Source organism: Megalobrama amblycephala, linkage group LG5 (genome assembly GCF_018812025.1).
Source record: "Megalobrama amblycephala isolate DHTTF-2021 linkage group LG5, ASM1881202v1, whole genome shotgun sequence".
Lineage (NCBI taxonomy): Eukaryota > Metazoa > Chordata > Actinopteri > Cypriniformes > Xenocyprididae > Megalobrama > Megalobrama amblycephala.
In genome coordinates this window covers 39,037,820-39,065,746 of record NC_063048.1, presented here as the reverse complement: position 1 = coordinate 39,065,746, position 27,927 = coordinate 39,037,820, and the positions used below count along the sequence as shown (strand labels likewise).

The window sequence follows — 27,927 nt, the reverse complement described above, 5'->3', positions numbered from 1 at the left end:
TTATTTTCACTTCTGGCTGCCATTATAAATGTATATTTTGTTGATCGTGTTCAATATAAAATAAATTTAAATAAATAAATAAATAAATAAAAGCACGACACCAGTAGAAAGTCGATTTTAAAATGAAATTCAAAATAAAAGTCCCTCTTCCTGGGAATTCAGTCGTTGCCCGGAAGTAGAGTCGGTGGAATTCTTCCTCAGATTGTTATCGCAGCAGAATCCAGTGCAAATGTGGAGGAAGGACTGAAACTAGCTGAAAGCTGCGGCTATTTTCCCATATTTATGGACATTCAGCATTCACCCGGATCCCATCCTGTCAAATATTATAATATTTGAAGTCTTGTGTCTAATAAGCGGAACAGAAAGTGGTCGTGAATATTGGTAAATAACGGACAGTAGATGTTGACAGCAGAGAACTTCACACCCAGACATGGTGCTTTGACAGAAGTGATGCTGCATCGCCAGTATGGAGTCTTTGATATTTTATTTAGTGCTGTTAGCTCCACTTTTAGTCCATTGTGCTGTGAAACCAGCATCTGTTGAAGAAGACTTGAGAAATCAGGAAGAGGTACAAGAGTTTGGTAAGTTACTCTGTGAAAGCTATTCAAATGGGCTCAACAGGGAAATTCAGGGTCAAAACTGAATATATTGTGTTCTTAAATGGGGATATATGGGGGTTGTGCTGGTTTGTGAGTTCAGTCTTCCTTCCTTTTCCTGTTTTGACCCAGTCATGACTGTTTGTGTTAGTTCATTTCCTCCAACAGGGAAGTTGCTGTATCTGCAGACTGAATGGACAGGCAGTAGAGTCTGTGTTTGTGTCACTGTATGATCATATAAATGAACATACAGTCTGTAGTATTTAATTTTTATAGGCCTATATATTTTGGAGGTGATGCTTTGGGATTTAAAAGGTGTGTGTGGATAAATAGTGGTGTTATGTAGGAATGGTGATATATATGCATTACTTCATCCAGATGCGCTTAGCTCATTACTGTCAGACTTTGAGGTGGTGCCTGCATCAGGACTCCAGCTTCACTCGGTCAGGAAAAGGGAAGTTGATGCCCGATCACATGTGGAGCGGCTGGTCAGCTTCACAGCTCTTCAGAGGTAAAGTTCACAAATCCATGCATGCCTCTCTCTTGCTATTACACTGTAAAAAGCACCAAATCAGCCTGCAAGTCAGCTGTTCATGGCAGGTCAAAAAGAGATGACACTTTTTAATTTTTAAATAGCTTACTTTATTATTTAAAATATTAATTATATTGTGTATGTATCAAATTAATTTTTAATGTCTCTTATTATGCATTTCTACTTATTCATATTATTTATTTATTTTCTTATATTCTATAATTTTTATTCATATTATTTATTGTGTTTTGTTATTCTATTTTATATCAATTTTTTTATTTGTAAGAATGTTTGTGTTATTATTCTCTGACTCTGACCACCCCTAATTTCTAAATATATTAATAATTATGTTAGTTATTGTTTTTATTTTTTAAATGATTTTATTATTTTTATTTATTTTTAGTTTTATTATTTTATTATTTATTTGTATTTATTTATTTTACATTTTATTTATTTTTGTTCTATTTTTTTTTTATTTAAAAGAATGTTTGTGGTGTTCTATTCTAACCACCCCAACTTCTAATAATAATAGTAATACATTTTTATTTGTAGTTTTATTGCTTATTTATTTATTTATTTATTTTATTTATATATTTTATGTATTATTTATTTTTATTCTATTCTGTATTATTTTTTATTTGAAAGAATGTTTTGTGTTATTCTATTCTAACCACCCCAACTTCTAATAATACTAATAATACTACTACTACTACTAATAATAATAATAATTTTTTATTTATAGTTTTATTGTTTGTTTATTGTATTCTTTTTTTAATTATTTAATTATTTATTTTTTATTTATATATTTTATGTATTTTTATTTTTATTCTATTCTTTTTTTTTATTTAAAAGAATGTTTGTGTTATTCTTTTCTGACCACCCCTGACTTCTAATAATAATAATAATAATAATAATTCATTAAATAGTAACAATAATAATTATTTTTATTTATTTTGTATTTTTATTTATTTTTATCTATTAAAAATATATAATTTTTTATTCATTTATTTATTTTATTATTAATATATCTAATTATATCTTTGTTTTATTATTATTTGTGAGGGTGTTTGTGTTGTTTTTCTCTGACCACCCCTGACCTCAAGAAATCATGATTAGAGGCTGATTCTTATTTTTGATTTTCACTGCACTAAAAACATATTTTACCTCTTTTTTTCAAAGGCACTTCCAACTGTACTTGACAACAAACACAGAACTTTTCACGGACAACTTCAAGGCTGTATTCTTAGATGAGAATGGAAAAGAGGACCAATATGATATTCAGTTACAGAATTACTTTAAAGGACACTTAGTGGGTAAGACATGAAATGAGGATATTAGCCTTGGCTGAGAACAGAATTTTCTTGTTTTTCATCCATGATTCATTATCAAACATTGACACATCTTTGTTTGCTATCCCAACAGGAGAGGAGCACTCACGTGTGCAGGCACACATAGATGGGGACGAGTTTTCAGCCCACATTCTTACTGAAGAGGCCGAATATAATGTAGAGGTGATTTGTTTACACATGCTCCTCAATGTTTTTTTATACTGCAAGGCATTTAAAATTAATTTCACACAGTACATTTTTTTACTGTATGTTTCAGTATCTTTTTTCTTGGTTAGCCCTTGTGGCGGTTTACAGAGTCGCCCCCTGATGGCCGTTTGCTGGTGTACCGCTCAGAAGACATTAAGAACATCAGTCGACTGTCCTCACCCAAAGTGTGTGGATATGTGAACGCTGATTCCCAGGATCTCCTACCAGAAGAGGCAAGAGCAGCAGGACAGACGGAACCGGAGGAGGGTGTGTATTTACATATGCATAATAATAATAGGCTGAAAATACTGTGAGAAAAGATTTTTAGAGATTTGAATGAGGAGATAGTGGAGGTGCCAGGAAGAGGTAGTGGAAATAAGTTCTAGAGTTTTAGTTCCACTATGTGGGAGATTTCATTGACAAGTTTGAGCAGTGCTACACTAATCAAATCAAATCCTTATGTATAAAATCAAGCCTCGCTCATATTATCATCTTCTAAATATTTTTTTTTTCTAAACATATGCTAACAGAATTACACTACCATTCATGTTTTTTTAAGTAAAAATTAAGTTAAATTAATACTTGTACTCAGTAAGGATGCATTAAATTGACCAAAAGTGACGTTCAAAAATCGAAATGTTATTTTAAATTGTAATAATATTTCATAATATTACTGTATTTTTAATCAAATAAATGCAGCCTTGATGAGCGCAAGAGACTTTCTTCAAAAACCTATAAAAAATCAAATCAGTTGCTAACTTTTGAATGGTAGTATAAATGAAGGGTTCATAGACTGTAAAAAAAAAAAAATATGGAGGACGCACTTTCACTCTCATCCATTGTAGTAACTGAAGCCAGTGTGTCTATATGTCGATGTCATCTTGAGTCTCGAGTCTGCGCATAGTGAACTTGAAACCCGAGTCTGCGCAGTAGTGAGCATGAAGTGGAGCCACGGTATCAAGGTCCCGCCCAAACTCAGAACAACTCGTTATGTCTGTGTGAAATAAACAGTTATGGAAATGTATAAATTAAAGTTAAAGCTCCAGTCACCTCGCAAAGATCTAGAAAAAAGTCAGTTGGCGCCTCAGTGACTACTAGAGAAGCCGTCAATCATGACGTCACACTCACGTTTTTATAGCATCAAATAACTAACTAAAACCAGACTTATTTAAAGAATGAACACTTGAACTAACACCAGTGTGATAAAAACTGCCTAATATGACAGAAATTGTCTTTGGAAAATATTTGAAGTGCAATTTAATTGTTTAGTTTGTCTCACATCCCACTGGAATACATGGATGCTTTAGCTTCACTTTACAGGACTCGTGTGGCACGCTTGGTTCATATGCGAAAGCAGCTAAACGCCATCTCTGTCAAAAATGAGATAATGATATTGAGCGAATGCTCTCCGCACATAGTATACATTCATCAAATACTTTTGCTTCAAATCCACTAAATCCCAGCATCACCCCATTCAGAAATACCGGTTCATTGGCAGAAACCGCTAAACAACAGCTTGTTTTTAGCCATTTTGACAGACGCATTTCTTTATGAGAGCAGCCTAAATGGACAATAGATATTCAGTTTAATCGCATGCTCATGATGAGCAGGATGGATACTTGCATGAGTGTGTAGGAGTTACACATTAGTCTGACAAAGGCCGCCCATTCAAGCATGTAGTCACCCGGCAATGACCTCCTGCCATGAGAATTGAGAATATTCTGGAGACAAAGCATAATAAGTCAAATAACATCTTCATTCTTTGTCCTCCATGATCATATTAATGGAAGTCCCCATTGTGTAGCTTTAAATTGGGTAGATCCATTTATTGATGTTGATGCTTTGGGATTCACATAAATAATCAGAAATAATTCTTCTCATAGTGCACCATGTTTAGATGTAACTTTTTATGTCTTGAATGCAGAGCCTCACAACAGAGAGAGAAGATCTACAGATGGCCACAAGAAGAACACCTGCCCGCTGCTGTTAGTGGCAGATCATCGCTTCTATAAGCACATGGGCCGTGGAGAGGAGAGCACCACCCTCAACTACTTGGTGAGCAAAGCACACTAAATATACTGTAACTGGAAAAGAGGCATGTCATTGTTCATGTACAGATAAACACCAGCATGATATCAGATTTATTGATAGTGCATTGAATTTGAGTGTTTTATGTCTTTCAGATTGAGCTGATAGACAGAGTGGATGATATCTATAGGAACACATCTTGGGATGAGGAATTTAAAGGTTACGGCGTGCAGATTAATCAGGTGACCTAAATAACCGGAGGAATCATCCTTCTCAGTTTTCATCTTTTCTCTTCTACATCACTTCAGTAGATGAGTTTGACTCTCCTAGGCCCTGTTTACACCTTGTATTGAGACACTTTTTGGTCTGTAGGATCACAAGTAGATGAGGGAGACACATACCCATTTACACCTGGTGTTTTTATTTATGCTGTGTGTGTGTTAGAAATCAGGAATGGTGTGAGAACATTGTGCTTGGTACGTTTTTCATCTTCAAACCAAACTTGAGTATTCAACAAATTTTAAATCGTGTCTGGCCTGCGCGCTTCCCATAATGTTTATGCATTAGGTCAGTAGGCGGAGAGTAGGTGGTCTTTTGTGGCTGTTCAAACACATTCGACCACATGAGCGTCTACAATACGAAAGCAAACCGATCGAATGCGTTTTCAACTACCTCTGGAAGTGGTCGAAAGTGGACAAGCTCAAAACATTTTAGACCTGTATTTAACGTCATCCACCTGTGATCCGATCGACTAAAACGCATTTTAATACCAGGTGGAACCGGGGCCTTAGTTTCTCTTCATATTGTTAAAGGGATAATTCAACATTTGGAACTTGAAAAGCATGAAAAACGATGCAAAATCACTTAAAAACATATTCCATATTACTTATGCATTATATAGCAAGTTTTCAAGTCGTTATTCTTTGCAAATCTTGACATATGTCTAAACAATGTCCAGATTTCTCAAAACTGCTTCATTAAACCATTCTGAATGATTCATTCAAAAAGATCAAACTGATCTATTTCTTGAGTTCAATTTATTCACTCAATGGACATTTCACAAGTTTATCAGTAAATAATGACTTAATTTTAGTCTGTTCTCAAACAAAGGCTTCAGACGATTTGTAATACAACACACTAGTCTTATGAACCTCTTTTATGATACTTTTATTCTGCTTTACAAAGCTTTTAAAGCGTGAAAGCTCCAGGCTGCATGGAAAAGAACAACCAGGACATTATTCATATTCCTTTTGTGTTCCACAGAAGAAATAAAGTCATACAGATTCATGGGATTGTCCCAATGCAACACTGATTTTCTCATTCTTGATCATTGGTAGAACTGGTGACTCAAAGTCAAAGTCACCATAGCAGCTGACTCAACTCTAATACAAAGAGCTTAATGTTAGTTTCATCAGACCACCAAAGTTTCCAGATTTTGCCACATGGCTTGTAGCAAACTCCAGGTGTGACTTAATTTTGGCCCTTCTTGGAAGTGGCTTTTGATATCTATATTTTCTCCCATTGTGACAAACTCAATTTCATGCATGGAGTTCATGTGCTCAATGCTTTGCCTTTTTAAAAGCTTGTTATTACTTCATTTTAATGTTCAAAGTTTTATCAATAAGTGATATCTTGCCGTCTAAGATATAAATATGCCGACAGATAATCATAAACAAGCAGCCCACTAAAGTTGCCCCAGGAGGGATACACTACAACATGGATGGAAGCCCATTTGGAAGAAGCGACGGTGTTTGGGATGTGAAGAAGCTTCTGGAAGTAAGTGCCATGTCCCTGGAAATATACACAGGCCAAAATGTTATGATCAATCCACATAACAATCTGTTATGGGGTTAGTAAAGTTTGTGCTTTATATTCAGATCAGATGTTATTGGCTGAGTTTAAAAAAATATATTATTAAGACAGCATTTCAAAATGAAGACAGTTGGGATTCGTCAGATATCATCTGGTTAGGGTGTGCGCCAATGTTTCATGCACAAATAAATGATGACAGCATGACAGGTCTGATTCACTAACAGTGACTCTTGTTTGAATCACTGTTCACAACAGAATCCCTAAGGGACCATTCACATAGAACGTGTTTTTGTGGTTAAAAATGGGGAATGATGGGGGGGGGGGGAATGCAAGACCTAGAGACTTGTTTTTTAAAAGTTGAACTTTTAACTTGAAAACATTTTTTTAGAACAGCTTCATGCATGAGATGCTGCAAAACACATCATTCTAGTGCATTTACATAAAAAAAACAATGGAATTCTATGTGAATGGTCCCTTGCTGAACCATAAGTGATTTTTCTTTTAATTCGAAATAAACCAAGATCCGTTACTGTGATATATTTTAGGTTTGTGAATCTTACATCAGTCTATTTAGTGACAGCATACAAAATGTGTTTTTAACCCTTGTGCATCCTTATGGACATTTTTGTATTTTTCAGTTTTGTTTTGTTTGATCATTTTACCTGTGTTAATGCCAGCTGCATAAATGTTGGCACAGGTGTGTATTTTTATTGGAATTTTACTATTTAACCCCCATTTCCTTTTAAAAAGGAAAGGTACACAAAATAGTTCCACTCAGAACCTTAAGGACAAAAATGCCCCCATTGAAACTGCAATTTTTAATCCTAGGGCCATTAAAATATAAAATGATGCAATCTTTGTTAATAGGCTTTCGTTCTGTTGGCAAGGCTTCAAAATGTTTACTATTTTTTACTAAATGGTGCCATTTTCTTAGGTTTGTCCAATAAAGGAAATACTCGCTTCATTCCTGTTTTCTGCTTCTGCATATTTATAGAGCCAGTCGGATAAATTATGCAGCTATAATTGCGTGGGTGTGTTTGTATGGTTGTCAGAGTGTGGTTTATATGCGTGTATAAAAATTTTGTGTGAGTGTGCTTGTAATATTTGAGAGAGAAAAACTGTACTCTACTGTATTGCAAATTACAAATCCAACCACTGTGGTACCAGTGGAGCTTTGCTGGCATCTAATGGGGAAAATGTGGTACTGCACCCAAACAAAATCTTACTGAAAGCTCATTTTTTGAGCGATCAACCTCAAATTTGGAACACAACCTGTTTTTATTTACGGCTTTGATTTTTCTAGCAGATTTTTAGACTTCAACATGTTTAATAAAAATATATTTTACATAAAATAATGTTCATAAATCATTTTCATTAACTTTCTTATTTCACTTTTTAAACTTTTTTTTTTTTTACTTCAACAATAATCTGCCACGGGTCTTCTTTAAAATAAGACCAAACTTGAGTCTGTGCTTCCAAGCTTCAAAGTTTTAACAGTTTTTGGACCAATGTGTAACTTTTTAAAATTGACACACAAGGGTTAAAGATACATATTCAAAATGTTATTTAAATTAATTATTAAATGAATTAATTAATGGTGTTCTAAAAACACTATACAACAATTATTTTATGAAAATATTATTGGTCGAATCGACTCTAAGGGCAAGTTTCTGTACAACATTTTACAAACCAAAGTATTCTCAGAAACATAATGCACAATTATAACCAGGATCACTTTAGTGAATTTATTATATAACAAATTTACACTAAAATACAAAGAAGCTTCTGAACAACCATCTTTAATAGCTTCTAAATATTTCATTTTTTAAGGGCCAATGGCTCCCTCATCAAATTTTTATTTATTTATTTAGTTTTTGTGTGTGAGCAGCCTTGAAGCACAGATTCGTAGACCCTGACTTTCTCATTTTTCTCTCTGTTCTCTTTAGCAATTCAGTTATGACATCGCAGACAACGCCTCTACAGTTTGCCTCGCCCATCTCTTCACCTATCAGGACTTTGACGATGGCACTCTGGGTCTGGCATACGTGGCCCCATCCAAACAGGGATTGGGAGGACTCTGCCCTAAACGTAAGGATCTTTACAACTGTGATCAGTGGAATTCCACTCAACAGTGCTTGACTTTGCACATTCATTTTGTCTTACAGCATACTATCCATCCCAGACTGTCAAGAAACCCAGTTACCTGAACACTGGCTTGACAAGCACCATGAATTATGGAAAAACTATTCTGACTAAGGTTTGCATGCATTGCTTTAACATTAACACTTGGATTCTGTATACTAGATGTTTTCATTAGGAAGCACAATGATATATTGTCTATCCAGGAAGCAGATCTTGTAACCACTCATGAGCTCGGACACAACTTCGGAGCTGAACACGATCCAGACAACATAGTTTCTTGTGCGCCCAATGACGACCAGGGTGGCAAATATGTCATGTACCCTATTGCGGTCAGCGGAGATCACATCAACAACAAGGTATTATTATCCATCCTGTGCTGATTATTTCCTTTTAACATGTAGTTACTTTTTCTCACTCACCTATTGTTTCCCTCAGCGCTTCTCCAACTGTAGCAAGACCTCGGTCAGTAAGGCGTTAAAGATCAAGGCCCATCAGTGCTTTAAGGAGAGGAGCAGTAAGCTGTGTGGGAACTCCCGTGTGGAGGAGGACGAAGACTGCGACCCTGGACTGCTTCATCTCAATGATGACCCCTGCTGCACAGCTAAGTGCAAATTCAAGAAGGATGCACTATGCAGGTAAAGACGCTAACAGTGAATGTGATAGACCAACATATCAGCATTTTTGAGATCATCAGCATCAACTTTGCCCAAACCTAGATCACAACAGTGACCGCCCACTATTTAACTATTTGGTCTTTGTTCCTGAAGTATTTTTCCCCATTATTGCCTTCATAGGGATTTTAAAAAATACCCTATCTAAGCCATGAGCCAAACCAACAAGCTCTGACATGTATTACAATTAGGGCTGCACGATTAATCGCATGCTATTCTCACGCGCATTTCGTCAGTAAAGCCGGTTCCCTGATTACCGCTAAATCGCCATCACCTGTTTTTAAACGGAGCGCCTTTTAATAGACGGAGCCGTAGTTCACGGACAAGCCACGCAATATCGCGTTCATTATCGCAGGCGATTCATCTGCGATATGAACGCGATATTGCGTGGCTTTTCAGTGACCTACGGCTCTGTCTATTAAATGCCGCTTCATTTGAAAGCAGGTGATGGTGATTTATCGGTAATCAGGGAACCGGCTTTACTGACGAAATGCGCGTGAGAATAGCATGCGATTAATCGTGCAGCCCTAATTACAATATTAATAAATTAAGTTAATAGAATATGAATAAATTAAATTAAAAAATACATAAAATAGTTCAAATAATTTAATAATACTAAAAAAAAAAAATGAAAAAAAAAGTACTTTTTTTTTGCACAATAAATGACGTTATCAAATAAAATCTATAATATAAAACTATTGATCTTTTTTTAGACATTAGTATATATTTATTGCAAAATTGAGATATATGTGTATACACTACCATTCAAAAGTTGTTTTTTAAAGAAATTAATACTTTTATTCAGCAAGGATGCATCAAATTGATCAAAAGTGTTTTGAAAAAAAAAAAAAACATTTACAATGTTACAAAAGTTTATAATAAAATAAATACTGTTCTTTTGAACTTTGTTCATGAAAGAATCCTGAAATCTTGTTTTCACAAAAATATTAAGCTGCACAACTGTTTTAGCACTGATAATAGTAAGAAATGTTTTTGAGCACCAAATCACCATATTATAATGATTTTTTGTTGGATAATGACATATGTACAGGGCTTGACATTAACACTTGCCAAATGCTAGACCCAACTAAGTGCAATGAAGTGTTGTCAGAAATACGGATTTTTTTCGATACATATCGATACTGAAACATCTGAAATGCTTCCCATGCTCATTTTCTGCAGAACAGATATGATACCAGCTGCGCTTTCTCTCTCTCTCATCTCTCCAACAGCGAATTGATACACAAACCCGCCTCCCCTCACTCACTCGCGTCATTTGCTCTGGATGAATATCGATGAGCAGGGCTTGAATTTCGGCATGGGATTGCGCGTACTGCGCATAATTTTACTCATTCTCGCAGATTTTGTGCTCACACCCAAAGTGCGCACACATAAAGCCTCCTCTCAGCACTAAATTGAGTTATTTTTTACTGCTTATTGAGCTTAAACAGTCAAATACACACAAAATAATGCCAAAATGCCGGTATTGGCAAGTATTCATGTAAACACAGTCAGTTATGTTTTAAAGGTGCTAAAGAGGATGTTTTGTTTTATACATTTTTGCAATATTACTTGAAACTGTCTTTACTAACTGATAAAAGACTATTTATTAGGTGCACTGAAAGTAATAATATTAATATACATCATCTGTGCACGAGGTAGGGCCTTAAAAACAACCCTCTGACTTGTCAATCACTGCCATGACGTTCCTTGTGAGAGACGAGCGCGGCTGCGCTCTCTAGTAACTTTCCACACTCCACAGGCGCTGCATGCAATGTTTTTGTCAGGAGACAGGAATAACAACTACAGATTATGAGTTACCTGCGGTGAGTCCGACATAATGAATCCACTAACACGACACAGCGAATGCCGGTGATAAACACTCGTGTTCCGATACTCGTGCACGAGTTTTGGGAGGCGTTCCTTTGAAATGAGCTGTGAAGGAGGGGGGCTGTTCTTACGCATGCGCTCATTTCAAAAACTGAGTAACAGTCTTTGGATTCTCAGTCGACGAAAAAATCCTCTCTATCACCTTTAAGTAAACTTAAACAGTTGAGAAAGAAAATGCATGTGTAACAGTATAATACATCAGGTCTTATAGTGACAGCAGCCTAATATACCTGCTGCCAAATTATAAGATAAAATAAAAAATATCACATGGCAATTTTTCCTCATTATATCAATGTCAAAATTAGCCAGTGAAAATGTTGAGTGGCTAGTAACGCTGGAAAACCATTAGCCACAGTGGCTGGTGAGCAAAAAAGTTAATGTCAAGCCCTGCATGTAATAAATTTTTTTCCTTCCATAGCCTGACTGATGACGACTGCAGTTCAAAACACTCTTATTGAGAACTGTGGTTTTCTTAAGGTCATTGTTGCTATGAGTATTTGTGCCTGATATTGTTCTCTGTGACCCTCAGTGACAGGAACAGCCCCTGCTGCAAGGAGTGTAAGTTTGAAAAAGCAGATAAGATCTGTCAGGAGTCCATCAATGCCACCTGCAAGAGCATATCGAGGTGCACAGGTCAGTCTGCTTACATTAACTTAAATGGCAAATAATAACATAATAACTCCCCAATGTCAGTGTAGTGTATCCAGACCATTACTGACCACACAACTTATGTTTGGTTTAACTGGTTTTTGTTTTGTTTTTTTGTTTTTTTACTCTTGTATATTCCAGGCAAGAGCAGTGAATGCCCCACACCTGGTAACCTGGCTGATGATACAGAGTGTGTGGACAAGGGTCGATGTCAGAAGGGCGAGTGCAAGCCTTTCTGTGAGGCCTTGCATAACCTTGAGTCCTGCGCCTGCAACGGTAAATGTCTCAACAAACCCTCCTCTGTGTTCACACTAGTGCCCAACAGAGATATCTGTTTAAATGACTAGTGCTGATACATAGTGAGCAGCGATGAGCAAAATAACGTTGTTTCTATATATGGCAGACTGAGGCTAGTTGTCACAATTTTTATTACTTCAGTTGATATTTTTCAATTTCCATATAGACACAGACCTTAATATCTTGGCTAAAATAAAGCTTTTGAACATTTACATTATTATTGCACAGGGAAAAAAAAGATTTTTTGTGATTAATTATTTTTTATTAATTAATTCTATTAATCTCTGTTAGATTTTTTCATGGTTTTGAAAGAAGAGTTTTATGTTCACCAAGGTTGCATTGATTTGATTATAAACATTAATTATTGTCAAAATATTATTACAATTTAAAATAACTATTCTATTTGAATATATTTTAAAATGTGATTTATTCCTGTCATGGTAAAGTTGAATTTTCAGCATCATTACTCCAGTCTTCAGTGTCACATGATCCTTCAGAAATCAATCTAATATGCTGATTAAGAAACATTTCTTATTTTGTCAAGTTTCTTTAAGTAGAACAGCAAATAAAATACCTCACTGACCCCAAATGTTTGATAGTGTAAATACAGACCGTGTGACTTTTATCCCCAGTCTTCCCTATATAATGACAGCATGTACGATGTATAAAAAGGCTGAAGTTATAGGAATATTTAGGCTATTTTACACAACACTCCTAATAAATGTAAACAGAACCTGCACATATATCAGCGAGTGTCATTTCAAACTGGCCTGATATTGGTCTATTAATTGGGATGGTCATTGTTCACTGAAACTAGTACCAAAATATGCAATATAATAATCATTTTTACTGTTTTAGCCTCCATTATGAATGCAAAAGTGCTGAGTTCATCCATTTGCTGTGATGTTTTTCAGAGACTGAACACTCATGTAAAGTGTGTTGTAGAAGAAAAGACGGGCTGTGCACTCCCTTTGATAGTAAAGGGTCATATCTTTACCTGCGCAAGGGCAAACCCTGTACCGTTGGCTTCTGTGACGGGGCCGTGAGTGCATTGCTTGTCTATGTTTTGACAATAATCATTTATCAGATTTCATAGTGTTTTCTATAAATGCTGTGGTGTTGTTCATTTCAGGGTAAATGCATGAAGCAAGTCCAAGATGTCATTGAACGTTTATGGGACTTTATAGACAAACTGGACATCAACACATTTGGTAAGGTATAGCAGAGTGAATTTAGCCAGGAATCATGCAATGATATCTGTCTTTTCTGTGTATTTTGTAAATGCCAATGGTGCCTCTTTTCTGTCAATGTACAGGGAAGTTCTTGGCTGACAACATAGTGGGATCAGTGGTGGTCTTCTCTCTCGTGTTCTGGATTCCTCTAAGCATACTGGTGCACTGTGTGGTAAGACTTATTTCACAGTCAATATATTTTTCTGAATTGAGTTTTCTTAAAGGGATAGTCCATATAAAATGAAAATTCTGTCATCATTTACTCACCGTCATGTATTTCTAATCCTCTGTGACTCTCTACTGTGAAACTTATGTGGTAGAATATACAAGCTGCTCTTGTACATGCAACAAGTGAATGTGATTCATTTAATTTAAAGGGGAACTATTATGCCTCTTTTACAAGATGTAATAGAAGTCTCTGGTGTCCCCAGAATGTGTCTGAAGTTTCAGCTCAAAATCCCCCACAGATCATTTATTATAGCTTGTCAAATTTGCCCCTATTTGGGTGTGAACAAAAACACACCGTTTTTGAGTGTGTCCCTTTAAATGCAAATGAGCTGCTGCTCCCTGCCCACTTTCCAGAAGAGGGCGGAGCTTTAACAGATCGCACGTCGGTTGCTCAACAACAACAAAGCTGGAGAATCTCACGCAGCCAAAATGAGGATTGTCAGTAACGGTGTTCAGCCTTACATTGTTCAAAAATCGTATCTTTCTTATATCTTTCTTACCAATATCTTTCTACCGTATGGCAGTTTTTTTTCAGTTTTCCCCACCATTTGGCCTAAAACGCTGTTTGTGGTCATCCAGTTTGAAATGTTGTCTACAAACACCAAGGTTTTTCAGATTTTTCATATTTATGATTCTTTGCAGCCTTTAGCCACTGACGACTAGGATTGGGTATCGACACAATTTTCACGATTCAATTCGATTGCTATTCACATGCTTTCAATTCGATTTGATATTGATTATTTTGGATGTAGTATTTCAGTTACAGTACATGGCAAATTTTCTAGAGGAAAAAAATCTCTCAACTAATGCTGTAAACTACACATGGGAGTCAGTTGGTACTACTATAATAATATTGAAGGTTAAATATACAAACACTTAAATTACACTCAATGATGTTTTTATTATAAATAAAGTTTAGAATTACATAATCATATTTCTACTCCAATTCGTTTTTGAAGCTTTGATTGTGTTTATAGTGTGCAATATAACATGTGTTCATGTTTCGCGTGTAAAAAAAAAAACAGTATTTTTCACATAATTTACTTATCTGTATACCGCTGTTTCCACTGTCATAAAAACGGGCTGATGACTTCCTTATTCTATGAAGTCCCTCCTTCAGAAACACGTAACGAGTTCTGATTGTGCCAGCGGTTCCTGTGTTGTGATTCGACAGCAGCTTAGCGCTCCTTGCCCGGAAAGGTCACGCCTCTTACCATAACGTGGAGATGCATGCGCTCAGTGTTATTGTAAACATGTCTTTAATTTTACCCTATCAATTTGAGCCGGAATCAGACCCGGTGATTGGACTGCGGGATGAAAATAACAGCGTTTCGACGACATGGCGACAAACACACTCTACAAACGCAACTCTTGTGTATTCCTGTGGGCGGAGGTTAGTCAAAAAACTGTTTTAGTGACGTCATTAAAGAAGGAAGTAGAGGGATGTAGTCCAAACTGGCCGTTCGATGTAGGAGACTTCTGTTAAATAAAATATCTCGCTTGGCATTGAACTTTGAGCTTTAAAATTTTACAGATTTTATTTATACTCTAACAACAACATTACACACTAACTAAAGTTTGAAACATGGGATCACGAAGAACGGGACCTTTAAATCGCGGCTATCATAACTGATTTATTCAAACATGCATTAAATATTGAAGAACATTAAAAATTATAATGAATATATAACGGTGCATAGCTATGTTTATCAGAATGTTGCTTTCTAGAGTTCATTTTCTAGCTGACTAATGAGTTTATGGTCACTGAATATGTTTTTCTGAGGTAAATGTGACGTTACGTGACATTGTTTACAAGCTGTTTTATTACTGACGTCTTTCCGAGGTTGAAACACTGATTGAGCGATTACACGAGACATGATTGTACTGTATATTTTAACATGCCTTCAGATGTTTATCCATGTTTATTTCACGCTGTAACTGGTATTAAAGCGGAGGAGAGGATGTTCACGTGCGTTCCGTGATGCCGCTTCTCTTTAACTTCTCTTTGCTACTGCGATCTATCACGTCACATTAAACAGCGCCAAAACGGTATTTAATTTTTGAATCTCATAATAAGATGGACATCATTTGAAATCTGAGACTTTGCTTCATATCATAAGTAACAAAGCACAAAGATTATTGCGATTTATTGGATGGGAGGCGTGCTACATGTTCTGCTCATTCATCAACTGAAAACAGACTAATCGATTCTTGGGATTTAAGAATCGATATCGGTTCATAAAAATGAGAAACGATTAAAATCGAGAAATCAATATTTTTTACCCTGCCCTACTGACTACAACGTGCTGGGTTCTTCACTGGAAACCCAAAGTCACTCAACTCCTGCTAAATGCTCTTTGAATTCTTGACTAAAAGTTTGCTATGAAGTATTTCCTACAAAAGCAATGCGGTATTTGACTCGGGTTGAGCGTATTCACACAGACTGGTGGGAATGGCCTTGGATGGCAACATACCCAGTGCATTGTGGGTGTTGAAGTTTTCCTACCTATTTAGCACAAGGAAAGACAGCAGCCCAAAATTTCGCCTTTCTACTGTATAGTCAGCTAAGCGTTGTTGAAATCTCATTTTGCCAGCAATTAAGTACTCCTTTAAGTTTTTCGTCTGATTTACATTTTATTTTATTTCAGATTTTTTTTCAATGACCAAAAACTATTTTTAATAGTTCAACAGGAACACTGTGAGGAACAGACTGCAATTTGTTGGTATTTTGTCAAAGTCTCATTTGTATTGCTGTCATTTTCAGAAACCATGTTCCACAGAAGTAAAGGCATTATGGTGATTAAATGATGACAGAATTGTTGTTTTTGGCTAAACAAGACATTACAGTGATTATCTCTCTTTGCTTGTTTATAGGACAAGAAACTGGATCAACAATATGAGGAAAACTCCAAAACTATGATGTACCCCAGTGTAAGTCCTTCTGTCACAAAACTACAACTCCCACGATGGACTCCTTCCTCATGCAGCGGAGATCAGAATACTAACAGACTAACACACTAAACCTGCATTAAAAACATCCCAAAGTAACATAATAACTTGCTAATTCAGTTAGCGTGGCGTCTTTTATCAGGGCTAGTAGGGGCGAGCATGGCTGCACATGTATGACTTGTGGCTTGTTTGCTCTGACCCTTGTGGAACTGCAGCAGATGGTGGTGGAGGTGTGTAGTAGAGCTCTCAACTCAGGTGAGTGTGCGTCTTACGGCCCCCCGCTCTACTGTGCTCCCCCCTGAGTGTGACGAGTCGGAACGCGCTGGTTATGACGTGTCCGATGGGCCGACTGAGTTTAGTTCAGCTTGTCCTGTATGTCTCGTGCATTCAGTGTCAATGAGGATGTGTTGGCGGTTCCTGATTCAGCGTTTTTTGGATGCAGTTCGGTACTTGAGCGTTTTAAATGCACGGCTTTGAAACTCTCCCGATACTGCATACGCTACGGATGGCCTTCTGTTCATTTGATTTGGTTCAAGAGCTGTGAATGGATCGCAAATTTTGCTGCATCTAACTGAAGTGTAGCATGCTGTTCATGTTATGCATAGGGATGGGCATCAGTTTGTCTACTCGTACTTGACAGATACATTAAATCTGAACGCTATAACTGCTTGTTTAAATTTTTAATTATTATTTTTACTTATTGTAATAGATTTCCTTTGGACTTTGTTCTAAATTTATACCGTATTAAAGATTGTGCATTAATAATTATGTAGACTTGATCAAAATTAGATCCTAGAGGTTACAAAAAAACAGGAATATTTTGTTTTAATTTTATTTTCTACCCTCTTTTATGGTGAATTTTCAAAAAATGCTATTATAAAGTATTTTTAAACAATGCAAAAAAAGGCTAAATTTAAAAAAAAAAAAAAATAAGGTTTTGGTGAATCAGTAGTTGGTTTACATACACAAGCATCATGCAGATGTTTTCCCATTGTGTCTAGCTGTTAATCAGTCACTGTTTTAAGATAGTTCAAAACACTTTATTTCATGCTCTTGAAACCCTTTGTTTTATTTCATTGCGATGTCTAGATCAGTGGTTCTTAAACAGGGGGCCAGGGCGATTCAAAATGATTAAATTAAATAATAATAATAATAATTAAAACAATTAAATTGCTAAAAACACAAAAAAATCAATATGTAAACTAAAATCATTTATTTTTTCCCATTATTTTTATTGAAAAACATACAGAATCGGAATTAGAATCATAAAATATATTGTTTAATTCATTTCATATTTCAATACTATGGAAGCTTGTTTCCACCTCTAAATAGAAAAAATAAAAATGGTAATTGCGACTATCTTACAATTCTGACTTTTTCTTAGAATTGTTAGATTTTAACTCGCTTTTGCGAGTTATAAAGTCAGAATTGCAAGATAAAAAGTCGCAACTCTCTTTTTTTCGAGTTTTTATCAAGCAATTCTGACTTTATAACATGCAATTGCGAGTTATAAATTCAGAATTGTGAAATATACTGTAAAGTCTTTTTCCCTCACAATCGCACATTATAACACAATTACAAGTTTATATCTTACAATTGACTTTATATCTCACAATTCTGACTTTATAACACGCAATTTTGACTTTATATCTCTCAATTTTGACTTTTTAACAATTGTGAGTTTATATCTCACAATTCTGAGAAAAAAAGTCAAGAATTGTGAAATAAAAAATCACAATCACCTTTTTTATTATAGTGGAAACAAGCTTCCATGCAATACTCATGGTTTTAAAAACTAATATCATAGGGGATCTTTAAAGAAGGTAAGTATTTAATGTTGTTTATATGTCTGTGTTGTTTTTAATATGCTTTTAGACAAACCATGTGCAAATTCATCATTCAGCACCATTGCTGAGTATTTTCTCCTTAAAACTGCAGTGAACCAAAGACCGTCTCAAAAACCCCATTTCCTACAATCACAAACATGTAACCAATCCCGTCAATGTGCGGGACGGGGCTTTCCTCCACTGACGTTCTGAGTTGTTCAAAGCATTTCTAAGGACACTGATTGTTAGAAGGCAGCTGTCTGACTGTGAGATGGCGAACGGGAACATGGTTTGTGTAACATTAGCAACACATTAATTAGCTATTTGATAAAGTAGTCAAGTCAAAGGCTAATCATGTCAATTACTTTTATGTCTCCGACATTGTAGAGAGCGATACATAAACCACATTTCCATTCTGATATTAATAATTCACTCTTCCTCTTATACAGTGCACAACATAAATGAGTACACCCCCTCTGAACGAATACAAAAGATGTATTTTCTTTATGATCACCAATACAATTCATGGAAAGATGGCAAAACTAAAATGTATTATACATATACATAATAAAAACTGAGAAATATATGTCATTAAAAGCCATAAAATTAGTAAATTGGCCAATTTTGTTTAAATTAAGGATTGCAGAAATGAGTACACCCTAGATTTAATTCAACAAATGTATAATATTCTAGCACTTAGTATGCCCTCCATAATTTTGAATATACTGCTCTGAACCTTCTTGGCACGGAGTGTACAATTTCATGACAAATTGTCACATCTGTCCTGTTTAACTCCTGGATGATGAGCTCCTTAAATGCCCTGATCTTTAATAGGGAGCGTTACTCAACTCGTCTCTTCAGAATCCCCCACAGGCGCTCAAGAGTTTTTAGATTGATTGCAATACATGTCCACAGAAGGTTTTTCACCTTGGGAGAATGCATATCCACATTGTCATGTTGAAAAAATGCCCAACAATGCAGGGAATGAGGAAAGGGTAACATCTTCTGTTTCAAGTTTGTGTATTAAATTACACAGTGGTGTGGGAATTCATGACAGCATTGATAAAGCACAACTTCCTCACACCTTCAGCACTCATACATCCCTATATAAGAGCTTTACTACCACTGAACTTTACTGTGGGAACCAGGCACTTCTCACTGTACTCCTCCTCTAGCAACACCAGAACATTTTGGGTGCTGTTAGATCCAAAATGATAGACTTGGTCTCATGAGACCAGAGTATTGATTCCCAGAAACTATATTTTGTAAATATGGGCTTTGGAAATGGCTAACAGACTTTATTGTGTTTTGGCTACAGTAGGTAGTTCCAGTGAGAACAACAACCAAGCATGTCATTTCTGTAGGCTGCATCTTACTCTGTGAGATAAACAGTCACTCTTTTCATAGCTTTTGCTGGCTCTGAGACACTTGCTTGGTATTTCTCCTGCTTTTTGTCTAGCAAAAAAATCCCTCATCACTAAATGAAAGCTTAAAATTAAGACCTGATTATTTCAGGGGCCTTGTCACAAGTCCATTGTTTTTGAATTTCTTTTGAATACTTTTGCTATATTTTCACACTTAAAACAATGATTTGGTAATCCTCTTGTACCACTGTCCTCTTTTGTGCAGAGAAATACGTCTCCTGACAGTTCCATTGTTGTCAGCATTAAGTCTGAGAATGATTCAGTGGGCTATATAACACTTTTAATTGTCAAGAAATGACTTCTCTTTAAATGTTTTGGTTCAACATACTTACCTGTTGATCAAACATTGCCTTAAACCTACACCAGAAAAATTTTATTTCATTTTATTTAGTAACTTTTAGGAGGGTGTACTCATTTTTGCTACACAACATTTTATCACCTTGATAAGTAAATCTTATTTTCCTGAATAATTTTGACATGCTTCTTTGGTAATTGATTAAGCAGACTTGCTGGAACATCATATCTCTAAAGAACCCTAACATGTCCTCTAAGTAATTGAGTAATGGCTGACTTTCAGAAGTTTCAGATGGGGTGTACTCATTTATGCTGTGCACTGTATATAGCTGAATTAAACCAATATTTTCACTTGCCATTATGGTTACTATAGTTGACCGAGTGGATCAGGGAGTCCGAGCTGGTGTGATTGAGTGGAGGAGGCGACTAATTAGCATATTCATGGGAACATTTAAATATGTAATTCTGATAATAAAATAGTTTTAATGGACAAAATAATTAACTGAAAGGGGACTATTGTGTTGGACAATGGGGCCTCTAATCAAAAAGGTTGCAAACAACTGGTAACTTAAATATTTTGTAACAAATTTAAAAGTAATGCATTACTTGTTAAATAAGTAGTCATATTACGTAACTTGTGTTACTTGTAATGCGTTACCCCAACACTGTTCATAATCGATCATTGCTGTCACTTCCGAGTACTCGTGCCCATCCCTAGTTATGTAGTGAATACCATGATAACCTGTTTGGAAGTCTCCCTTACTGATTCTGTCACAAACTTCTACCCTTAGAGCGCAGAGATACTGAGCGGTCTGGAATCGGCGCCCCTCCGCATTGTCAAGGCCCCTCATCTGCATTCAGCGGCAGCACGACCTCAGCCCTCACTGGGCCCCACGGGCCCCGGCGTCTCATCGGCACAGGAGACGCTCGCCGCCCCAGACCCTGCCAACCTCTCCGCCGCACCCAGAGCGGATCAGCTGCGAATGGACACCATCGAGGAGGACCCCAGCGGCGACTCCTCTCACCCGGACGAGGAGGAAGGCTTCCCTCCAAGCAGCACAGCTGCCAGGTCCTTCGAGGACCTCACCGGACAGGCAGTGCCATCCCGCGGGGACAAGAGACGGCTGACGAGACAGGCGCGCATTGACAGTAAGGAGACCGAGTGCTGAAGACACAGGCTCATATTTATGTCAAATATCACTCGATTGAGACAAGAGCCTTGATAAACAGGGTGCAATCAGGCTTCGTTTTGTTGGTGCACTTAAAAGTGTATGTGATGTGTAGACTGCTGACACATTTCGGTTGTTTCTTAAAAATTTTGTAGCATTATTTTAATTACAATTGTTAATTGTTACAAATATAGTGTCACTTAAAGAATTAGTTCACTTCAGAATGAAAATTTCCTGATAATTTACTCACCCCCATGTCATCCAAGATGTTTGTCTTTCTTTCGTCAGTTGAAAAGAAATTAAGGTTTTTGAAGAAAACATTCCAGGATTGAAGATCCAAAAACATTCCAACGAGTTGAAGGTCCAAATCGCAGTTTCAGTGCAGCTTCAAAGAGCTCTACATGATCCCAGACGAGGAATAAGAGTCTTATGTAGCAAAACAATCACATCGGTCTAAAAAAAAAAAAACACTTGCTCGGAACTTTCCAATGTGATTACATAATGTGTGGTGCATCACAGTACTAGTGCAAGATGAGCATTTGTGGTTAAAAATTATCTAAAGGTGTTTTTTTCTCATCTGGGATCATGTAGAGCTCTTTGAAGCTGTATTTAAAATGCAATCTGGGCCTTCAACCTGTTGGTAACTGTTGAAGTCCACTATATGGAGAAAAATCCTGGAATGTTTTCCTTAATTTCTTTTCAACTGAAGAAAGAAAGACATAAACATCTTGGATGACATGAGGGTGAGTAAATTATCAGGAAATTTTAATTCTGAAGTGAACTAATCCTTTAAGTGATTTGCTCCATATACTTCTGCTGCAACCGTTTAGGCACTTTTAGTCGTTCTTATAATCTGAAGTACAAATCAAAATTATTTTGTGGTAATTGACAACCACAGATGCTGTCTATACAGTTTAAAGGGACAGTTCACCCAAAAATGAAAATTCTGTCATTATTTAATCACCCTAATGTCATTTCAAACCCCAAAATCCTCCAAAACACTGATTGATTCAAAGAGCTTTGTAAACCATCTATACAAATCGAGTGGTTTAATCCATGTCTTCTGAAGATACACGATTGCTTTATATGATGAACAGATTCTTGCGCATCAAGCAAGTATGGCTGAGATTCCATTTACCGTATTTGGTGAGCTCTGTGTATCTGTTGATCAATGTTTATATGTGAACCAAATCATAAAATAAATATGTTGTGAATTCAGGTTTGGAACGACATGAGGTTGAGTAAATGACAGAATTTTCATTTTTGGGTGAACTAACCCTTTAACCTGAAATATTCCTTTAATACAGACAATATGTGCCTTTTAACAGTTCCAGTAGTGCAAATTCTTGTATTCTCATTCATTTATACCTCATGAAAAACATGTCTACAGCATGCCTCTATACGTGTCATCACACTTTTAATGCTGCACTGGTCGACTTGCTGAGAAAATTCAAGTTGTGCATGTTCAATGCCATATGTATATGAATCAACTGTCATAAGTGTATGAGAACTGTAAGAGATGCTATTTATGAATTTTCTTGTACACTTTCTTAAAGCTTAGTGATAGAGACTGCACAGGATGTTAAACAATATATTTCATATATTTTTGCATTTTAAGGCTTGTTCAGTTTATATGTGCTTCTATACACTCTATAGCATCTTGTGTCATTTTAATATAGCAGTATAATTATGTGAAATACTGATTACAGAGCCGAGGGATGTGCATATTTCATAGATTTTCTCTTGTTGCCACTAAAACATTTGTATAGATGTGACCAAAATCAATCGATACTTTAGAAAGGACTATTATGCCCCCACTGTGAAATATCTATGATTATTAAAGTTGAGTTTTAACATTTTCATGTGCCATAAGTCTATGGACTAAATATATATTTTGTATTGTTTGTTATATTCCTGTATATCGAATCAGAATTAAAACCTCACACTTGGAAGTTGAAAGCTGTATTTGATGTCAATCTGCTATTATTCAATGTGTTTCTTATGCTTGGTTGTTACATTTATTTAACATATTCTTGGGATATGAACCCACATGAATAAACTGCCTCCACACTGAAGTGTTTCTAATTATTTTATGGACCTACACTGGAAAAAAAAAAAAAAATGCATGAAAATGCATTTGATTTTGCTAGGAGATATAGATATGAAAGCAGTTATTGTCCCTACTAGAAGCTTTGTGTGTGAATGTTAGCGCCCCAGTAAATCAATTGACCTCGCCAATACTTTAATCTGAATTTTTTGGCAGAACATCAAACATAATCCTTGGCATCTATCATTTAACTTGCTTGAGTGACTCAAAACACTTCAAATAGGACTGGCGGCTGGTCCTTCCACCGCTGTTAAGTGTATCTAAAAATGTTCACATTTAAACCACAGGAACTGAATGGTTTTTTATCCGCTGTCCATCTTGTGACCTGCGTTTTAATCGCACAGTAGGCTGCTCTCAGGGCATTTTGGGTCCACATCCCCCCAGTAAGGCAGAATGAAGGGCAAATCAGTCACTCGCCGCTCAAGAAGTGTCCATAAATGCTCTTCCACAAACTGGTTGCCTTTATCAGAAAGATGCAGTCCGTCCGAAAGATACACTGAGAAATCCTGAGGGGGAAAATGCATTTGTTCATATTCTAGTTATTTTTATACATGTTCATTCACAGTCACAACAGCATGTCGTTTACCTGTCCATCTTTTTGCATGAGTGTCCAGAGGTCCAGAACATCCACACCAGACTGTCCTGCAGCCTGGACACAGGCCTGCGCATACTGACCAGCCACAGAGTTCGACCGATTCAAAGCTGAACCTGATGAAAACAGCAGTTTAAAGGGGATGTATCATGAAAATCTGACTTTTTCCATGTTTAAGTGCTATAATCGGGTCCCCGGCGCATCTACCAACCCAGAAAAAGTGAAAAGGGACAACCCACTAACTTTGTCTTGGCAATCCTTTCTCTGCAAGCATGTGGAAAAAATGACAGGTCCGAGCGATATTTTGGAAAAAATATTAGACCATTCACAGCATTTGATAGCAATCATAAACGTTAGCCTGGTGTGTATGGCTCTGTTTGGCAAACAGGTACGCTATGTTCAGTGTGCATCCATACATGATTTGCACAAAAGATTAACATGACGGCACATGCTAGTCGATGAGTTGAATCAACTCCACAGCAACTACATACTTTATTTACCATTCAGAAACGTCCAGATTCATTCTAAAAGTTGTAACTTCTTCCTGAGTCTCTCCATCAGTGTCGACTCCAGTTTGAACAATGTAAGGCTGAACACCGTTACTGACAATCCTCATTATAGCTGCGTGAGATTCTCCAGCTTTGTTGTTGTTGAGCAACCGAAGCACAAGCTGTTAAAGCTCCGCCCTCTTCTGGAAAGGGGGCTGGGAGCAGCAGCTCATTTGCATTTAAAGGGACATACACAAAAACGGCATGTTTTTGTTCACAACCAAATAAAGGCTAATTTGACAAGCTATAATAAATGATCTGTGGGGCATTTTGAGCTGAAACTTCACAGACACATTCTGGGGACACCAGAGACTTCTATTACATCTTGTGAAAAGGGGCATAATAGGTCCCCTTTAAACACAGCAAAAATCATATTCAATGTGTGTACGTGTGTGAGAGAGAGAGAGAGAGAGAGACTGAGGCTATCTTTGTATTACTGCTTGCTACACAGTCTATACTGCCAAGTATTTTTTAAAAATAGTATGAGAAACAGCATGCAATATGCAGCGATACACATTTCATATAGTTTGCTATCACATGACTTTACCATGTTTAATTAAGTGATCCGGATATAATCTTGCTATTAAATAATAATAAATGATTATTTTGCATTTTTAATAATGTACAAGATTTGAGTAAATATATTAACTGGTGTCCAGTTACATAATTTAAGAAACAGATGCTAAAAATGTGGATGATATTACATACACATCAGTGAGAAAATAAGGGGGATGCACAGTAAATTTGTTGAAATGAATGAAATTACTTTTTCCCCATTTACAATAAAACTAGCAAAGTTGCATGTACAAAATATTACAGTATTGTACAATTATAATCTAATATGTACAGCTAAAACACCTGGAGCATATTCTTTATTAATTTTGGAAGTAGAGTGTTTTTACTGAACATTTTTGCTTCAAACAAAGTAAATTGAACACACCTGACGTCGTAATTACTAAAAACAAACTTCCCAGGAGGACCATAAATTGAGAAAAGCATGCTATATTATTACTTACTATTTCTGCTGTATATTTAGTATGCATATTTTCTGTATGTATACACATATTAGTTTCTATATTTATTAAGTGTACAATAGTACACTGTATCCCACAATGCAAAGCACTCAATTTCCAGTGTGAAGTATCCAAAATTTCACCTCTGACTTATTTTTTCAGACTGTAAACTGTTTTACACAAAACCAGATTAAAATGCAAAATAACCTTTTCTTTAGATGTTAAAGGGTTAGTTCACCCAAAAATGAAAATTCTGTCATTTATTACTCACCCTCATGTCGTTCCACACCTGTAAGACCTTCGTTAATCTTCGGAACACAAATTAAGATATTTTTGTTGAAATCTGATGGCTCCGTGAGGCTTCCATAGGGAGCAATGACATTTCGTCTCTCAAGATCCATTAATGTACTAAAAACATATTTAAATCAGTTCATGTGAGTACAGTGGTTCAATGTTAATATTATAAAGCGACGAGAATATGTTTGGTGCGCCAAAAAAAAACAAAATAATTTATATAGTGATGGCCGATTTCAAAACACTGCTTCATGAAGCTTCGGGGCATTATGAATCAGTGTATCGAATCATGATTCGGATCGCGTGTCAAACTGCCATACGGCTGAAATCATGTGACTTTGGTGCTCCGAACAGCAGATTCGACACGCTGATTCATAACGGTCTGAATCTTCCTGAAGCAGTGTTTTGAAATCAGCCATCACTATATAAGTCGTTATTTTGTTTTTTTGGTGCACCAAACATATTCTCGTCGCTTTATAATATTAATATTGAACCACTGTACTCACATGAACCGATTTAAATATGTTTTAAATATGCTTTACTACCCTTTCTCATTGCATACTATTTCACATACTGCTTTTAAAAAAAGCTGTGAGCTGTGCAGCATGCAGGAGTTACCTTTCAGCAAGCACTCTTTCTCCCAGGCGGCTTCTTGAAGTGGTGGTGGTGTGATGAAGATGATCTTGTCATTGGACACTCCTATAGACACCAGATATCTGACAATGTCCTTCAGATTTTCTGAGAACTCTTGGAGAGGCACGTGATGCGCGGGGTTCTTGTCTGTAAAGAAAAGAAAGTGTCTCGTATCACCACCGCTGGTGTTTAGAGGTGATGCACAACGTGTGACATTTTCTTACCTTCCAAAGCACAATCATTAGCGCCAAAGAAAACAGTCACAGCCGCTATGGGAGCATCAGAAATGGGCACAATGCGAGGAAGCACAATCTTAGCCCACCTTGTGTTGTATCCCGACAAGCCCCTGTTTACAACGTCGCATTTTCTAATAAACAAATAAATGAAAAAATAATAATCAGCTGCGGCGGTGTGAATGCAATGATGCATCCGTGCTGTCATGAACTCTGTACCTCGCGAGTTTATTAGAGATTTCAGATCCCCATCCGTTCGCTTGAAAGGCAAACTGAAACAAAAACAATGCAGGTTACAGTAAAGTATCAAATCCCAAACGGCTCAGCGTCCCAAAATGTTACCTGTGTTATTGAGTCGCCGAAGAGAATGATTTGGGGCCATACAACTCTCTTCAGTGTCGACATAGTAACAACAACAACAACTAACGACTTTTAAATTCACAGCTCAAGTCTGCGAGGAAGCAGCTAAGCCGTGGTACGTGGTGCTTCGTTCGTAAATGATTCGGAGTTCGAATCTTTGAATCATTTACTTCCACTGAACAAGCGCGTGACTGCTTTCCTGCCTTCACTAACTGTTTGAGAAGTAAATAAATATGCTAAATAGACTGTATCGAGTGTATACGGCTTACAATTACTAAGGTGTTATTCCGTCCATTCTAAACATAGCCTCTTACGATTGATTGAATGAATGAATGAATGAATGAATGAATGAATGAATGAATGAATGAATGAATGAATGAATGCAGCTCATAGTAAGCTGTTGTTCTGTCCATTCTTAAAGGGTTAGTTCACCCAAAAATTAAAATTCTGTCATTCATTACTCACCCTCATGCCGTTCCACACCTGTAAGACCTTCATTCATCTTTGGAACACAAATTAAGATATTTTTGTTGAAATACGATGGCTCAAGCGAGGCCTGCATAGTCAGCAATGACATTTCCTCTCTCAAGATCCATTAATGTACTAAAAACATATTTAAATCCTTCATGTGAGTACAGTGGTTCAATATTAATATTATAAAGTGACGAGAATATTGCGCAAAGAAAACAAAATAACGACTTATATAGTGATGGCCGATTTCAAAACACTGCTTCAGGAAGCATCGGAGCGTTATGAATCAGCGTGTCGAATCAGCTGTTCGGAGCGCCAAAGTCACGTGATTTCAGCCTTATGGCAGTTTGACAAGCGATCCGAATCATGATTCGATACGCTGATTCATAACGCTCCGAAGCTT

General features: G+C 36.5%; 2 protein-coding genes across 2 annotated transcripts; one reads left to right on the top strand and one right to left on the bottom strand.

Moving 5' to 3' along the window:
- Positions 1-155: 155 nt before the first annotated feature.
- adam17a (ADAM metallopeptidase domain 17a) lies at positions 156-21,851 on the top strand. Its single transcript, XM_048192232.1, has 19 exons — positions 156-581; positions 975-1,107; positions 2,308-2,441; positions 2,551-2,639; positions 2,753-2,930; positions 4,588-4,718; positions 4,847-4,933; positions 6,354-6,467; positions 8,450-8,591; positions 8,669-8,760; positions 8,849-9,001; positions 9,081-9,280; positions 11,736-11,839; positions 11,996-12,130; positions 13,066-13,193; positions 13,284-13,362; positions 13,467-13,555; positions 16,486-16,542; positions 20,896-21,851. The coding sequence occupies exons 1-19, from the start codon at positions 467-469 to the stop codon at positions 21,271-21,273; spliced, it is 2,538 nt and encodes an 845-aa protein (XP_048048189.1). The 5' UTR covers positions 156-466; the 3' UTR covers positions 21,274-21,851.
- A 1,004-nt stretch (positions 21,852-22,855) lies between these two features.
- Positions 22,856-27,202, bottom strand: iah1 (isoamyl acetate hydrolyzing esterase 1 (putative)). The gene is made up of 6 exons (XM_048192231.1): positions 27,036-27,202; positions 26,913-26,965; positions 26,685-26,827; positions 26,446-26,607; positions 23,967-24,088; positions 22,856-23,886 (listed from the first exon to the last, which is right to left on the bottom strand). The coding sequence occupies exons 1-6, from the start codon at positions 27,096-27,098 to the stop codon at positions 23,713-23,715; spliced, it is 717 nt and encodes a 238-aa protein (XP_048048188.1). The 5' UTR covers positions 27,099-27,202; the 3' UTR covers positions 22,856-23,712.
- Positions 27,203-27,927: the final 725 nt, after the last annotated feature.

What these genes read in the sequence shown, in the direction of transcription:
- adam17a (XM_048192232.1), top strand. Translation starts at nt 467, where the DNA reads ATGGAGTCTTTGATATTTTATTTAGTGCTGTTAGCTCCACTTTTAGTC. An exon ending in AGGCCGAATATAATGTAGAG is followed by an intron (nt 2,640 to 2,752) that starts GTGATTTGTTTA and finishes TTTCTTGGTTAG; the next exon opens with CCCTTGTGGCGGTTTACAGA. An exon ending in AAGAAGGATGCACTATGCAG is followed by an intron (nt 9,281 to 11,735) that starts GTAAAGACGCTA and finishes TGTGACCCTCAG; the next exon opens with TGACAGGAACAGCCCCTGCT.
- iah1 (XM_048192231.1), bottom strand. Translation starts at nt 27,098, where the DNA reads ATGTCGACACTGAAGAGAGTTGTATGGCCCCAAATCATTCTCTTCGGC. An exon ending in TCGGCGACTCAATAACACAG is followed by an intron (nt 26,966 to 27,035) that starts GTAACATTTTGG and finishes TTTTTGTTTCAG; the next exon opens with TTTGCCTTTCAAGCGAACGG. An exon ending in TAATGATTGTGCTTTGGAAG is followed by an intron (nt 26,608 to 26,684) that starts GTAAGAAAATGT and finishes TTTTCTTTACAG; the next exon opens with ACAAGAACCCCGCGCATCAC.